This window comes from Entelurus aequoreus, linkage group LG05 (assembly GCF_033978785.1).
Source record: "Entelurus aequoreus isolate RoL-2023_Sb linkage group LG05, RoL_Eaeq_v1.1, whole genome shotgun sequence".
NCBI classification, from domain to species: domain Eukaryota; kingdom Metazoa; phylum Chordata; class Actinopteri; order Syngnathiformes; family Syngnathidae; genus Entelurus; species Entelurus aequoreus.
This window is the reverse complement of record NC_084735.1, coordinates 33,846,670-33,860,693: the sequence shown is the minus strand read 5'-3', so window position 1 is coordinate 33,860,693 and position 14,024 is coordinate 33,846,670. Positions and strand designations below refer to the sequence as shown.

At 36.3% G+C, this 14,024-nt stretch overlaps 1 protein-coding gene across 3 annotated transcripts in view; it reads left to right on the top strand.

Annotated features, from left to right (window-relative positions):
• The first annotated feature begins 204 nt into the window (after nt 1–204).
• LOC133650542 (retinoblastoma-associated protein-like) overlaps nt 205–14,024 on the top strand; it is a 36,200-nt gene continuing 22,380 nt past the window's right edge. Inside the window, exons 1-16 of one of the 3 annotated variants that reach the window (XM_062047901.1) lie at nt 205–269; nt 352–458; nt 2,558–2,678; nt 2,948–3,051; nt 6,215–6,349; nt 6,615–6,653; nt 6,730–6,779; nt 6,980–7,090; nt 8,543–8,688; nt 9,450–9,527; nt 11,999–12,108; nt 12,186–12,266; nt 13,325–13,412; nt 13,512–13,628; nt 13,708–13,764; nt 13,922–13,953. In XM_062047901.1, the coding sequence (XP_061903885.1) occupies nt 364–458; nt 2,558–2,678; nt 2,948–3,051; nt 6,215–6,349; nt 6,615–6,653; nt 6,730–6,779; nt 6,980–7,090; nt 8,543–8,688; nt 9,450–9,527; nt 11,999–12,108; nt 12,186–12,266; nt 13,325–13,412; nt 13,512–13,628; nt 13,708–13,764; nt 13,922–13,953 (1,364 nt within the window). In that variant the 5' untranslated portion in view covers nt 205–269; nt 352–363. Of the gene's footprint in view, nt 287–351; nt 459–2,557; nt 2,679–2,947; nt 3,052–6,214; nt 6,350–6,614; nt 6,654–6,729; nt 6,780–6,979; nt 7,091–8,542; nt 8,689–9,449; nt 9,528–11,998; nt 12,109–12,185; nt 12,267–13,324; nt 13,413–13,511; nt 13,629–13,707; nt 13,765–13,921; nt 13,954–14,024 lie in introns of all 3 variants that reach the window. The other 2 variants (XM_062047902.1, XM_062047900.1) reach the window with 2 other exon arrangements.

Below are 14,024 nucleotides of genomic sequence, written 5' to 3'. Positions count from 1 at the left end.
GCTGGATAAAACGGCGAACTAAACGTACAGTGTCAATACCTAATTCTAGTATTGACGGCACAATGGACACTGTGATGTGAAATATACAAAACACATAAGGGAGGGATAAAGGTTCTCTTCATCCACACAATAGATTGTGAAGGAGGTACAATTGTAGACGGCGTCGCCACAACAACGTGCGGTACTGTAACACAAAACTAACGCCCCTCAAGCCCGGTTCCAGGAAGTAATCCAGGTTTTGTGTTAGTAACAAACACACAAGCCATAGAGTGAGATTTTAAACTTGGTAAACAATATCTCTATTTTCCACACAACATACAGCAATAATTAACGCATTTGCCTTTTTATTAGTCGGACACAAGGATGCCACCTAAAAGGCGTAGTGCCGGGACGAGCCAAAACAAGCAGACGAAAAAGACAGCTGAAAGTTCATCTTCGGACATCAAACAGAGCCCAGAGTAAGACAACTTAATATGATTCGAGTGAACATTTGTAGCACTACAAGTATAATAATAATATTAATGCTAAATATATATGTTGGGTAAATGTCTACTCTCGCAAACTAGCTTTACAGATTAAACTGAGTGGTTTAGCTAGCCGCAATTTTTCTATCTATGCTGTAGGCCTCCGTCGACATATACTTTGAACGTGCACTTTATGCCATAACACATTATTAGCCTTCCAAAATCAAACGTTCAGCTTTAAGTGACTATATCAGAAATATATCAATTGGAATGTATCGTATTACTATGTTATAAGGGTTTTAACATATAGGCAAGGCACGTTTCTATACAGCACAATTCGTACACAAGGCTATACAGAAAATTACAAGAATGCAAAAATAAAATAATCATGTTCAAATTAAATTCATAAAATGTAATCATCATGAAAACAATCTAATTAAAATCTTAAGAGTTTAAACAGATACAAATATTTTAGTTGTCATATGCACAATTAAGTGTTTTCTTCCTAGGTTGAACCTTTACAGTATACAAATAACAGTTTATTTGGAATGTATTGTTTATGTAATACAGTTCTTGTGTTAGTTGTGTAACTGTATCTAATAGTGAGGACAAGCGGACATAGTAATAACACAATACTGAAAAATCCCACCTTTCAGCCACTATTATTTTACATTAGAAGTGAAACTGAAATGTATTATACCTTTGAGTAATTAGTGTACAGTACAGCTTGTATAACAGTACAGATTTACTATAATATCTGCTAAAAATGACTCAACGCACAGCCATTATTGTCAAACTCAAGCCTGAACTGGCCCGCCACATATTTTCTTCCTGCGAAGGCCTGGAAATAATATGCGCTAATTAAATACCTTATCTTTTTGTATTAAATGTATTCGTCTTTTACATTTTGATAGAAACAATACATGTACTGCATGAAATTGCATACATTTGAAACTTTAATAGTATCCAATATTGCTTCAAATATTATATTATCATACTTTCCAAACATTTTCTTTGTTAAAATGAATACTTAAATATCTGCTTGACTTACGATTACAAAGCATCAAATTGTACACAGTAAAAATGGCAATTTGCTGTAAAATGTACGATGGTTTTTACAGCATGTTACTTTAATTTGAAAAAAACTGTACCACTGTTTTTTACGTGAACATTTTGACGACTGATATGACAGCATTTACCGTAAAATCTATGTGTGTTGTTTTTACCGTGTATTACTGTAAATGGAAAAACGGTACCACATTTCAGTTGCCAGAATTAAAAAAGAAAACAGTGGTACCATTGTTTTATCATATTCAGTAATATGTCGTAAAAATCGCTGTAAATTTTACAGTACATTTGTGGCAACTAAGCTGCCATTTGTTATTACATAAAACTGTTATCATGATATGTTGTAAAAACACTGTATTTTACAGTAAAATTATAGTGACTGAGTTGCCAGTTTTTTTTTACTGTAAAATCTATAGATTTTTATATACAGTGTACTTAAAACATTTATGTAACAATCAAATGCATAGGCAAATTCATATATAGAGTTTGACACCCCTGGTCTAAACTGCTGGCAACACAAGTGAGTTAGTTGCAAGATGTTTGTGTCTTTCCGAAAAGTGTCATAGTCTGGGAATGCATGATCGCTGCGGGCACTAGGGAGTTGCAGTTTACTAAGAGAAACATACATTTCAACATGTATTGTGACGTTGTGAGGTCATGATGATCCCCTCCTTTCTGAGATTGTCTAGATGTCAGTTTTCCTACATGATAAGGACCCTTAACACACCTCCAAGATGACAAGTGCCCTGCTGCTACTCACATAAAGTATTGACACTCCTCGCTTGTGTTGCCAACTATTTAGACAATAATGTCATGTATTGTGTGTTGACTTCTTTTCAGAAGATCGCAAATCTATACTGTTATACAAGTTGTACACTGACTTTCCTGAGAAGATAAAATCAAATGCTCGTTTAAATGTTGGGGGGGTGTATTCACTTTTGGAAGATACTGTATTACTGTAAACAACACAAAGTCATTAAAAATTTGATATCTAAAAAATGTTTTCCGAAATGTCTCCTCTACAGGCACCGAGACAAGGATGCTAATTTTGTTGCCATGTGCCAGAGCCTTCATGTGTCTGATACGGTGTGTGACCGTGCTTGGAAGCTGTACAAAACTGTTCAGGAGTCCCTGGATGAACCTGCTGTATGTAATAATGTACTTTTCATTCAACCATAGACCTTGTGTATACCCTTTTTTGGGGGGTGTTCCTAAATTTTAATCACATGGAAGACACAAATGTTTTAAGTCTGTGTTGATGCTTGGTAAGGCTTAGTTATTCAAAGTACGGTACTGACACAGTTTAACTGTTTCAGTTTATTAGATGTGTTGTAACCCCTCAGATTTCTTTAATAATCTGTCAGTGATTCATCTTTAGGTTTTTAAGTGTGCCGTTTTCTCACATTCTACTTTAGGAAAATCAGAAAATGCTTTGGGGAGCGTGTCTCTTCGTGACTGTGACCGACATGGATGTTGCTTCTTTCACCATAACTCAGGTTCTAAAAGCAGTCAGCATGAAGTAAGTAATCGTTAGACACGATCGTGTCTCACAATGTTACTATAACACAATTCTGCCTTCACAAAGATGGAAATGCTGGACACACTCCCTGCAAAGAACGCATGGTGTCTGAAAAGCTGACATTGACGATATTCAGAAATAGCATAAGAAAAAAAGGAATGGCGAGTTATCCTTCAATTTATTGGAGCACTAAACTAAATTTTGTGGCCCCATTTCAGTTTTTGATATTACTGGCGTAACAGGCCAGTGGCTGTAGGGCTATCTGCGGCGTAATGAGTATTGTAATACAAAGGGATGTAACAGTATTAAAATCTCACGATACGATATTATCACAGTATTAGGCTCATGGTACGATATTATTGTGGTATATGTCCAAAAAAAACTTAAAAATGTTATAGTGAGTAAAATGAAGTGGCAGGAATGTTTAGGATAAACACACTTACTGTAATTGAACACACACATAATGCTCAAATGTTCTAATCATATTATTACTACAAACTATATATGTATATTTTTTTTTATATAAACTTTCTAAGTATCGTTAAATTGACAATATAAACATTCAGTGTAACAAATGTAAAACAATAATGTTCATATTAGTGTCCTTCAACTTTTAACTTCAGAGAAACAGTGTCCTCTGTAGTGGATATCTTATATCACTTTGGAAAAGGCTGATTCTTACAAAAGTTAGCTGACAATTTAACGTTTCATAAAGTAAATACCTCACAAATTGATGCTTGGCTTCCTTGGCATCAAATATATTTTCCGAATGGGGATTTATCAAGTTGTTTTCGTATTACTTGTGTTCCCCGCAGTGCAGTGTCACCAAACCTTTTTCTTGTTCGTCCTGCCGCATGGAAACATGGATAACAAATCCATATATACACCACAAGTTGATTCAATGTTATTGAAAATCAATGTGGGTTAAAACATCACAACTCCTTCCCGGCTTTATGTGTTGTGTTGGAAACACTCCAGAAGAAGGCGGACACTTTGCCCTGCATTCCGCAGGCCAAAGAGGTTGTGTTTTCGCCAGGGTTTGTTTGTCTGTTGTTTGCAACAAAACTCAAAAAGTTATGGATAGATTTTAATTAAAACTTCAGGAAATGTCAGAAAAAAACTATACTTTCTCTAGCCTTTACATCCTCCAAAAAATGGACCTCCTGCTACGCATGGTATTTTGGCAAATGTAGTTTACTTCTAGACCGACCAATTCAAAAGTGCCAGCAAATAACTACATTGACCAAGTTTTAATTTTATACCTTATCACGTCACTGTATTATAGTGATGATTTTGATACCGAAATACAGCGGTATTTATAATTCTGTTACATCCCTATAGTACAGTCGCCCCTCGCCACTATGCAATTCCTAGTTTGTGGCTTGTAAAGGTGACTATGTAGGTGCTAGTTATATGTCTAGTTAGTTTTCTTGATATTAAAAACCATATTTAGAAAAGTTGTATACAGTTTTTTATGCTCTGGCTATGCTATATTTATACAGTTCATCCTCGATTTACGACCGCCTCTCTTTGCGTCCTTTTCCGTTTACGAACGTTTACATCGCGTCGCAGCAAGTCTTTAATTGAGCGGACATTTATTACAGAAAATGAGAAGGCACTACAGGGATACAAGCCGATGAAGGATCGCCTCAGGCTGCAAGTTTGTGCTAATGCTAGTAGTGACTACGTGAAGCCAATGCTTGTTTGCCATTTCAAAACTCCTAGAGCAAGGGTTGGCAACCTGCAGCTAGAGAGCTGTATGCGTCTCTCTAGCGCCGCCGTAGTGGCTCCCTGGAGGGTTTTGAAAAATGAGTGAAAATGAAAAAAGATGGGAGAAAAATATATTTTTTGTTTTAATATCGTTTCTGTAGGAGGACAAACACAACACAAACCTTCCTAATTGTTAGAAAGCCCACTGTTCAATATGTTTGTGTTTATGCTTCACTGATGAGAGTATTTGGCGAGCGCCGTTTTGTCCTACTAATTTTGGCGGTCCTTGAACTCACCGTAGCTCGTTTACATGTATAACTTTCTCCGACGCTGCCACAGTAAGGCGTGTGTTATGCCACTCCTTCTTAGTCTCATTTTGTCCTCCAAACGTTTTATGCTCTGCATGAATGCACAAAGGTGAGCACTGTTGATGTATTGTAAAATATTAATATTTTACATTGTAAAATATTAATATTTTACAAGTTGTGTAAAGACTTGTATTTACTAAAAATAATCACATATGAACAAAAAGGTTACATCTACAGCTACAATTCAGTTCAAATCATCATGTTCAATAGTCAAGTGTTTGTTTATAGTCCGTATTGTGTCCAAAGTTTATACAAAAAGGTAAAAAAATAATTTTATATTCCAAGGTGAAATACAGTTGTTATTTCCTACCGCAGTGAAGCCAATTGGCTTTTGGCATTTATTGAAAAGTGAACAAAACACAATACATGGGCAAAAACTATAAAGAAACAAATGTTCTTTAGATATATCTTTGGGGAAAAGGTTTGGCTACAATATAAATTTAAATAGTACAGTCATTTTGCTAATGCTAAATTACCAATTATCTCTATGAGATCTATCGAAACAATAACTTGGTCTAAATGTTTCAGTTTTTTTTAGCACATTTAACAATACCGCAATAATAATGATAAACGGGATAATTTTGGTCAACATAAACGTGATATGAAAATTTTACATCCCTTGTTTGCACATTTGTTTCAACAGTCGTGCATGCTAGGTTAATTGGAGACTCATAGGTCTGGATGTGAGTGTAAATGGTTGTCTATGTGTATTATACTGTACTAATAGTATGCTGTATGTATACTGTAGGTACATACTGGACTGGTTGTCAATCACAGGGCACAAGACAGGAAACAAACAAATCATTAATTCGTAAGGCATTACTCCTAATTGACACTTGGTACCAATTGCAGTAAAATAAATAAACGTCCTATTTACTACATGAAGAAGTAAGATTGCACTGAGAGGTGGGTCAAATATTTTGTCCCCTTCATGCAACTCAATTAAGTCACCAAAAATGTGTCATTATTAGCTTTGTAAAGGCAATTTTTTTCTGGTGTGTATAATGAAGTTGGCAAATGTATTTTTAGGTATGTTTTATTTCATGTTGTTTTATGTCATGTTGTAACCTATACCCGTGTTTTAGTGTCAAGCTGTTTGTGGTTCTGGTTCGGAAGTTGGATGTCAACTTGGACACAATAAGCACCAAGGTGAATTCCGCCCTGACGCGCATGGAGAACAAATATGACGTGTCGCTGGCTCTCTACCAGAGGTTTGAGAAGTGAGTACATACAGTAGGTAAAGTTCTGTTTTGACCTCATTCCTGTGACTAGCTGCAGTGTGCGCAAACAACTACCAGGTAGCATCTGTGAGCAGATAATACTGCATCATCTCTTTCTCTTAACAGGTCATTAGTGCATTCCTCACGCATTCGTCACGTACGCTTAAAGTGAATGATGAGGCAAAAATATAACCTTACCTGCTGTACTAATAATACTGGTACATATGCTAATATGTCATTGATACTGATGCATGTTTTGTTTCAGGACCTGCAAAAATATATTTACTTTGCCCACTGAGGAGATGTAAGTTGAAGACTTTGCTTTCGGTCTTTCAGCTCAGCACATTGAGACTTTGCTGATTGTTTGTGTGCTTTACCAGGGAGAAGGAGATTATACGAAGCTGCTGGACGATGTTTCTTTTGGCCAAAGGTCAGTTAGGTTACGGTGAACATTAATCATTATCATTTCAGGTTGTCCCCACTCTTGCTGACATCATTTCCATGATGCTTTAGTTCTCTTCTTTCAGTCTTCCTTCCTTTTCGTGCCAATGTCAAGATGGGAATGTTTTATTCCTGATACTTTTTGTTGTGTTCTTGTGAGCTTTAACCTTGATGTTGTGTCTCCTGCAGGAAGGGCCTTGCAGATGGAGGATGACCTGGTCATATCGTTCCAGTTGCTGTTGTGCACGCTAGAGTTGTTCATAAAACGATGCCCACTTGAACTGCTACAGCCTCTTTACCGTAAGACACCAACCTTTTGTTTGTTTTTTGCCTGTTTTGTGCAGCCTTTTGATATAGATACTCCGTTAAAAAGTTATGTTTTGTGAAGCTTTTCACATATCAACCCATTTAATTTTAATTAAGGTGAAAATCCAAAAACAAGGACAATGGTTTAAAAAGAAAATATTTTTCTCTCTGTGTCACGCTCGGGTTCCATGATAGCGATAGTTATGATTCCAGATGCAGAAGATAGCAGGATACAGCTCGCAGGTATACAAGGTATTTAATACAAACAAAGACAAAACACAAAACCACTCGTGCTGAAAGGTGCACGCCAAACAAACCTTTATGCATTTGGGAATGCACAAAAATACCTAGGACTACTTGGGGACTAACTTACTTGGAACCCGAGTGCATTTGAGAATGCACAAAAAACCTAACACTACCTGGGAACTAACTTACTTGGAAGCCTCAAACAAGAGAACAACGTTCAACAGCATACAGTACATCTGTATATGGTAAGCCTGCGCTCTGGCACTGGCCAATAAGCCTTCCTATTTCACAATGAGGGACAAATGCGAGGAGCCGGCGCTTCAAGGCAGAAGTATAAATATTAAATGCTAACACACACAAAACAAGAAGTGCAACCAAAATACGAGCGCTAAACAGGAACTAAAACACGGAACACAGGAAATACCCACAAACGCAAAACAAGACATGTACTGCTGCTACAGATCTTATTTGCGACATATTTGTTGTATTTGATGTACTCTCAAATAAGGTGTCATCTGAATCTGGTGTGAAATACAAAATGTTCACACTTTTAAGTTCTGATTTTGGTTGATTCAAAATGTAGAAAACGTCTTGGTAAGAGTTTGTTTTTCAGTTATTGTTAGTTTTAAGTTTTTATCATCTGCTGTCCCATAGTATCTCACACAAGTTAGTACACCCCTCACATTAACCCTTTTTACTACACTATATCATTTAATGGGACAAGGCTATAGAAGTGAAACTTTGATGTAATTTACAGCAGTCAGTGTCTAACTTGTATAGTAGTATATATGTATTATTCACTGAAAATGTCTCGACACATTATTATCTGAGCAGCAGGATCAGTCTGACAGTGTGAGCTGCGATTCATTGTGGGAAACAGAGAAGTGGAGTAGAGAAATGTACTTGTAACAACAATGGACAATTAGGACCATAGAAAAGATAGTAGAGTACAGTATTATATCATCCATCAAAAACCCTTAAAACCTTATCTAACCTATTTTCATTGACTTTATTCAAGGGTGTGAACAAGTAAAAATTCATAAAAATTTTAAATTTTCCTTTGCATCTACAATTTGATCTCACTTGGTCAGGTTTTGGAACCCGGACCATTACTGTATTACAGTTTGGCGTCAATGACCGAAGTCACAGTTGGTCTTCTTTGTTGTTGTACCGGTAACCTCTTAAATGTCTCTTTGTCAGAATCAGCCATCAGCAAAGTTCAGAGCCCCGTGACTCGAACGTCTCGTCGCAACCAGAACAACGCCAAAGCTCGACCTCCTGAGCCAGAGGTGGACGTGCAACTTCTTGAAACCTTGTGCAAGAAGAACGAATGCAATATAGATGAGGTATCTGGCTCTAAAGAACTAAATATGAATGTGCCCACTTTTGTTTCAGGCTTGTGCAACATTACAAATTGAATTGAGAATGTCTCCCAAATTCCAGTTAAATTATACAAATTTTAATAAAGGTTGCAAGCAGGAAGTAGAATCAAAGGAAGTAGAATTCTAATTGCAATTTATATTTTAGGTGTATTCCAGAATCGTGCTTTACAGTATAGTGTTTCATACACGACTGTTTTACAGATTTTATTGAAATATTATCACTATGAACCTCATGAACATAATAGGTTTTTTTCATTCACAATTAAGAATAAAAACATTTTCTATAGAACAGATCATTTAAATTGATTTATTATAACTATAAATGGTGGAAAAATACTTCCCAGAATTCTTTATCCAAGTATGGAAAATAGTTGCCCAAAGCATGTTCAGGACATTTAATAGGGTTAGGATTATTGCATTAGGGAAAATTTTGTGTCAATTGTAATTTTTAAATTGAAGGAATATTACAAACTATTAAAAATAGAGGTAGCGTAATGTTTTAGTGTTTGTAAAGTATTTTTAGTACTTAGAGCAACATCTTTGTTTAATGTGACAAATTCTCTGAATTGCAATTAATTGATTTCCACTTCCTGTATTTTCAATTTAACATCCTGTGGGGTGAAGCCAATCAAATTCAAACTCTTCACAAATTTTGAATTTTCTGTAAAAGCCTGCTGTTTTTGACCTCATCTGCGCGTCAATAATTTATTCATTTGTATGTGCAGGTTAAAAATGTTTATCAGACCAGTTTCTCTGCCTTCTTGAGCTCTATGGATCTTCCCAAATCTTCAGGACTTCCTCAGGTATTGTACATTTTGCCATCAGCCTTAAGTTTAGTCTTAAGGCCCTTTCACTGTATACGTTAGTTGTCGCTTTCTGCCAGCTGCTCAGTCGTAGAACATGTTGAGTGTGTAACAGCTGTTTGTTGTCCTCGTCTGTGACGCTTCCCACACACTGTCAGCAAAATATTTACTCACGCTTTTAGTTTACCTGCACTGTTTGTTGACACTGTCCCAATCTTGTGCAGGACACTGAACAAATGTATTTCACCACAACCCCCCACTAAGAGACAATTGGTTTGCAATATTTATATGAATAGCTTATATAACATGTAATGCTTTAGGCCATTTTCACACAAACACAGATACTTAATAAACGCATACTTATCTCTGCGTTTAGGCCTCTTGTCCACGCGCAAACGCATACTTTTAAGTTAAAGTTAAAGTACCAAGATTGTCACACACACACTAGGTGTGGCGAAATTATTCTCTGCATTTGACCCATCACCCTTGATTACCCCCTGGAAGGTGAGGGAAGCAGGTTTTTGTCTTTAAAAACGCAGACTTTTGCAAACGCTGGCCAAAGTGTAGCGTTCCAAAACTCTCCATTTAGAGCAGTGGTTCTTAACCTCGTTGGAGGTACCGAACACCACCAGTTTCATATGCGCATTCACCGAAGCCTTCTTTAGTGAAAAATACATTTTATTTAATTTTTTCAAATTCAAGGCAAAGTTATATGTTTTTTTACTGGTGCACAAAATGAACCGTGCATGAACATCACCTTGTTCAAAGAACAAAACCAACACAGTGCACGAACTCACAACAAATTACACACCTGCAACTCAGTGTAACTTCTGCTGTTGCCTTTGAGAGACCAGTTCAGATATGCGTGGCTTCACCTTGGCAAGTGCCACTCTCATGTCATTTTAAATGATAAATTATCAAATAAAATAATGTATTTATATTCACAGCAAAGTCTGTTCCTTTTCTTAATTTTCCACCTAGACATACAGTACTAGTACACAGCTCATGAAAAACAATATTTTTTGTTATTGTCATTGTAAGTGAGCAAAAACACTTATATTAGAAAATAATCTCATGCAAATGACAGCTGTCATTTGATTATAATAATAAAACATTTCATTTGTTAGTTAGTCAGGTTTGGGACAGGTGTGCTCACATGTGCTCCACTGAATGCTCAAGGAGTTTTTGCGTTTGCTCACGCATATGGAAAATTAGAGGGAACATTGTTTGAGGGTATCCATAATACGCCGATAGGGAGAAGTTTTTATTTACACAATGAGTCTGGTGTGTCTGGACCTCCGCGGCGGAGGCTCCGCCGAACCCCTGAAGCCGACTCACCGAACCCTTATGTTTCGATCGAACCCAGGATAAGAACCACTGGTTTAGAGTATGCGTGTACAAGGCACAAACGAAGACTTGTGATGACGTCACGGTTGCAAGGCTCAACAACACTGCCTTGCTGGCTTTAAACACTATAAGAGGATTTACTGTATGTTTGAACGTAAACATGCTGCTATTTTCACTGAACATTAATAAAAAAGACACATAAAAAATGGGCTTTGCGACACTCCCTTCAGCGCTAATGGAGCCGGGCCCCACCGTGAACGTGCGTAAAACGCTAGCAAGCAACAACAAAAAAATTATGTAGCATCCTCCTTGTAGTGTGTACTGATGTTAAAGACAATATAAACTTCATTGCACATGTAATATGTCACTATATCGATGATTAAATGCTTTATAATTCCACAAGGGTTTTGTAGCGGGACACGCACGTACGTGCGCTTTATATAGGCACTTAAACATGCAAAAGTTAGCGCATGCTGATTTTAGAACTAATGTACACTTCACGTCACATGTAATACATCACCAAGTTGCTGAACATGGCATCACCATGTTGCTAAACATGTTATAATTCTATGAGTGTTGGGTTTCAGCATCACAGGCGTGCATGCGCACTTTAAACACTGGGGGAAAAAAAGATACACAATGTTTCCCAGGGCTCTGTGTACGTGCAGGCTGGTTTTTAAAGATAATCTATATGTCATTATATACGTTGCTGCTTTTTTTCAGGCTTCTGATTGGACAAAATGTGCATGGCAGTATGTGTATGCGTTTGTGTGTAGACATAGACAGTTTTGAAAACTACACTTGAAACTACACTTGTATGGATGGAGATTGTTTTAACCCCAAATATGTGTTTTAAAACTCTTGTGTTTGTGTGGACATGGCCTTAGTGGAGCGTCTGTTAAAGTCATTTATTCCCAATCAAAACATTGAAAATATTTTTATTTTATTTTAACTGTAAACCTATTAAATAAAATTACCGGTACTTTGAATATGCATTCAAATATAACTAAGGCAGATCACTTGCAACTGACAGGTAGTCCATTCATACTTTGTGACAATCATATCATCGAAACATCATTACTTTACTTACACAAATTAGCCCATAGCTTAATTTCTAACCAAAGGTCAATAGCCTCAACCAACTGTATGAAGAGCACTACCTCAAGAGTCGAGACATTGATGGACGACTTTTTTTGGACGGCGATGAGACGCTTTTTGCGCCTAAAAAGCAAACGTAAGGTTTTTTGTGGTTAAAAACTTTGCCTAATAAATGAAGGAAATAAACTAAAAACGATCTTTATTGGCTTCCAGAGAACAAATGGAGAGAACGCAAAAGAAGAACCCACTAGATGAAGATGCAGTGGTCATCCCTCCTCCTCAGACTCCCATCAGGTGAGGGGATTTATCTTAGTTTACATGTTTCAAAATCTAAATCACAAATATAAGACTTTCATAAACACGGTTCAAGTTGAACCTCGGTTTTAAGGTCACACAGTTTGGTAAATTTTTTGGTGTAGTAAGGAGAAACAATGCAAACTATAGAACTGCTTAGATTTTGTGTTTAATAATTTAAAAAAAAAACAAACAAACAACTACAATCTGCTAGGCAATACGTAGTTCTCTAATAAATACAATTCTTAATAGCATACAAAATAATTTAAAAAGATAAAGGGCCAATTTGGTAAACTCTGTTCATTAAAAATGCTAAAATTACAGCTCTTCAATTATTATAATTTTTAATCAGATTTATCACACTTGCTGTGGATTAATTTCAATTAATCACAATTAAATATCATACATTTTTAGCAATGGTGTTTCACATTGCATAAGCAATGAGTCTTAAGAAAGAATGGAATATATATGCACTCAACGTGTTAAATAAATCATGATTTTTTTTTTTTTTTACAAACATTTATCCACATTAAATCTGTTGTATGTCACTGTTAGGTACTGTCGGTAATGTTATATTTTCTGGTTGGAAAAATGTAACTGAGCAAGTTGCAAACCGCGTCTTTTGTGTTATTGATGTGCTGTTTTAAGATGGAAGTGATTCATTGTAAATTTAACTCCTTTCTGCAGAATGTGCATAATACTTTGTCAGTTGACTGTTTTGTCATGTTTATTTTGTATTCATATTTCCCAAGGAGAGGACCAATGTTTAGCGTCTTCCATATTGACTTATTTACTGCATCAACTATCCATTTGCACAAGCGCCATGATGTTGCTACTTAGACAAACTGCTCGAAATGTGTTGCCAAAGACATTTCATGGATTTATAGTCAGATGGGTTAACATTTTTTAATCAGATTAGTAATGTTGGATTAATTTGATGAATACAAATAAATTCTTATTAAGAAATATTAACATGAAATATATATTGTGCTTGCAGTACTGTCTGTATGTCATATGTCAGAATGTGATATTTTTATGTATTTGTTTTCTGTCTTCAGAGCCACTATGACCTCCATTCAACAGTTGAGGGGTGACCTCACCTCTCGTGGCGACCAACCATCTACCAACTTGTCCACTTATTTCCAGGTGTGTCATCCTCACAAGTGTTTGAATTGAAATGTCTGTTATATATCTGATACTATATTAAAAGACATCTGCCTAATTTTTCGCCTTTGCTGTGGTTAGAACTGCACCGTGGATCCGACTCAGGATGTACTAAAGCGCTTGGAGACATTGGGACTGACATTCAGTCAGAGGTTTGCCAAGGCAGTCGGCCCACGCTGCAATATTCTTGGCAAACAGGTATAAAGTAGTACCCACAGACTGCAACACAACATTTGCTATGTATTGTGTTTAAAGTTGTACTTTTTCCCTTTTCCAGAGATTTACCCTTGGTGTCAAACTCTACTACAAAGTCATGGAGGCGATGCTAAAATCGGTACATGAATTGATTCATGTTTAAGAAAAAACTGTGTAAATAAGTCATTGCATCCTAGAGAACATGTTTTTGCCAACACAATTGCATGCAAATACTCGATTATAGCAGACCTTTAATATTGCTGACTTTTGTAGAAGTTTCCATTTTTGCTTTACAGGAAGAGATACGACTTTCCGTCCAAAATTTCAGGTATTCATACAGTATTTATAAACTCAGTTATTTATGCATTCTTTTCTACTTGAACTTTGGATGTCCTAGCA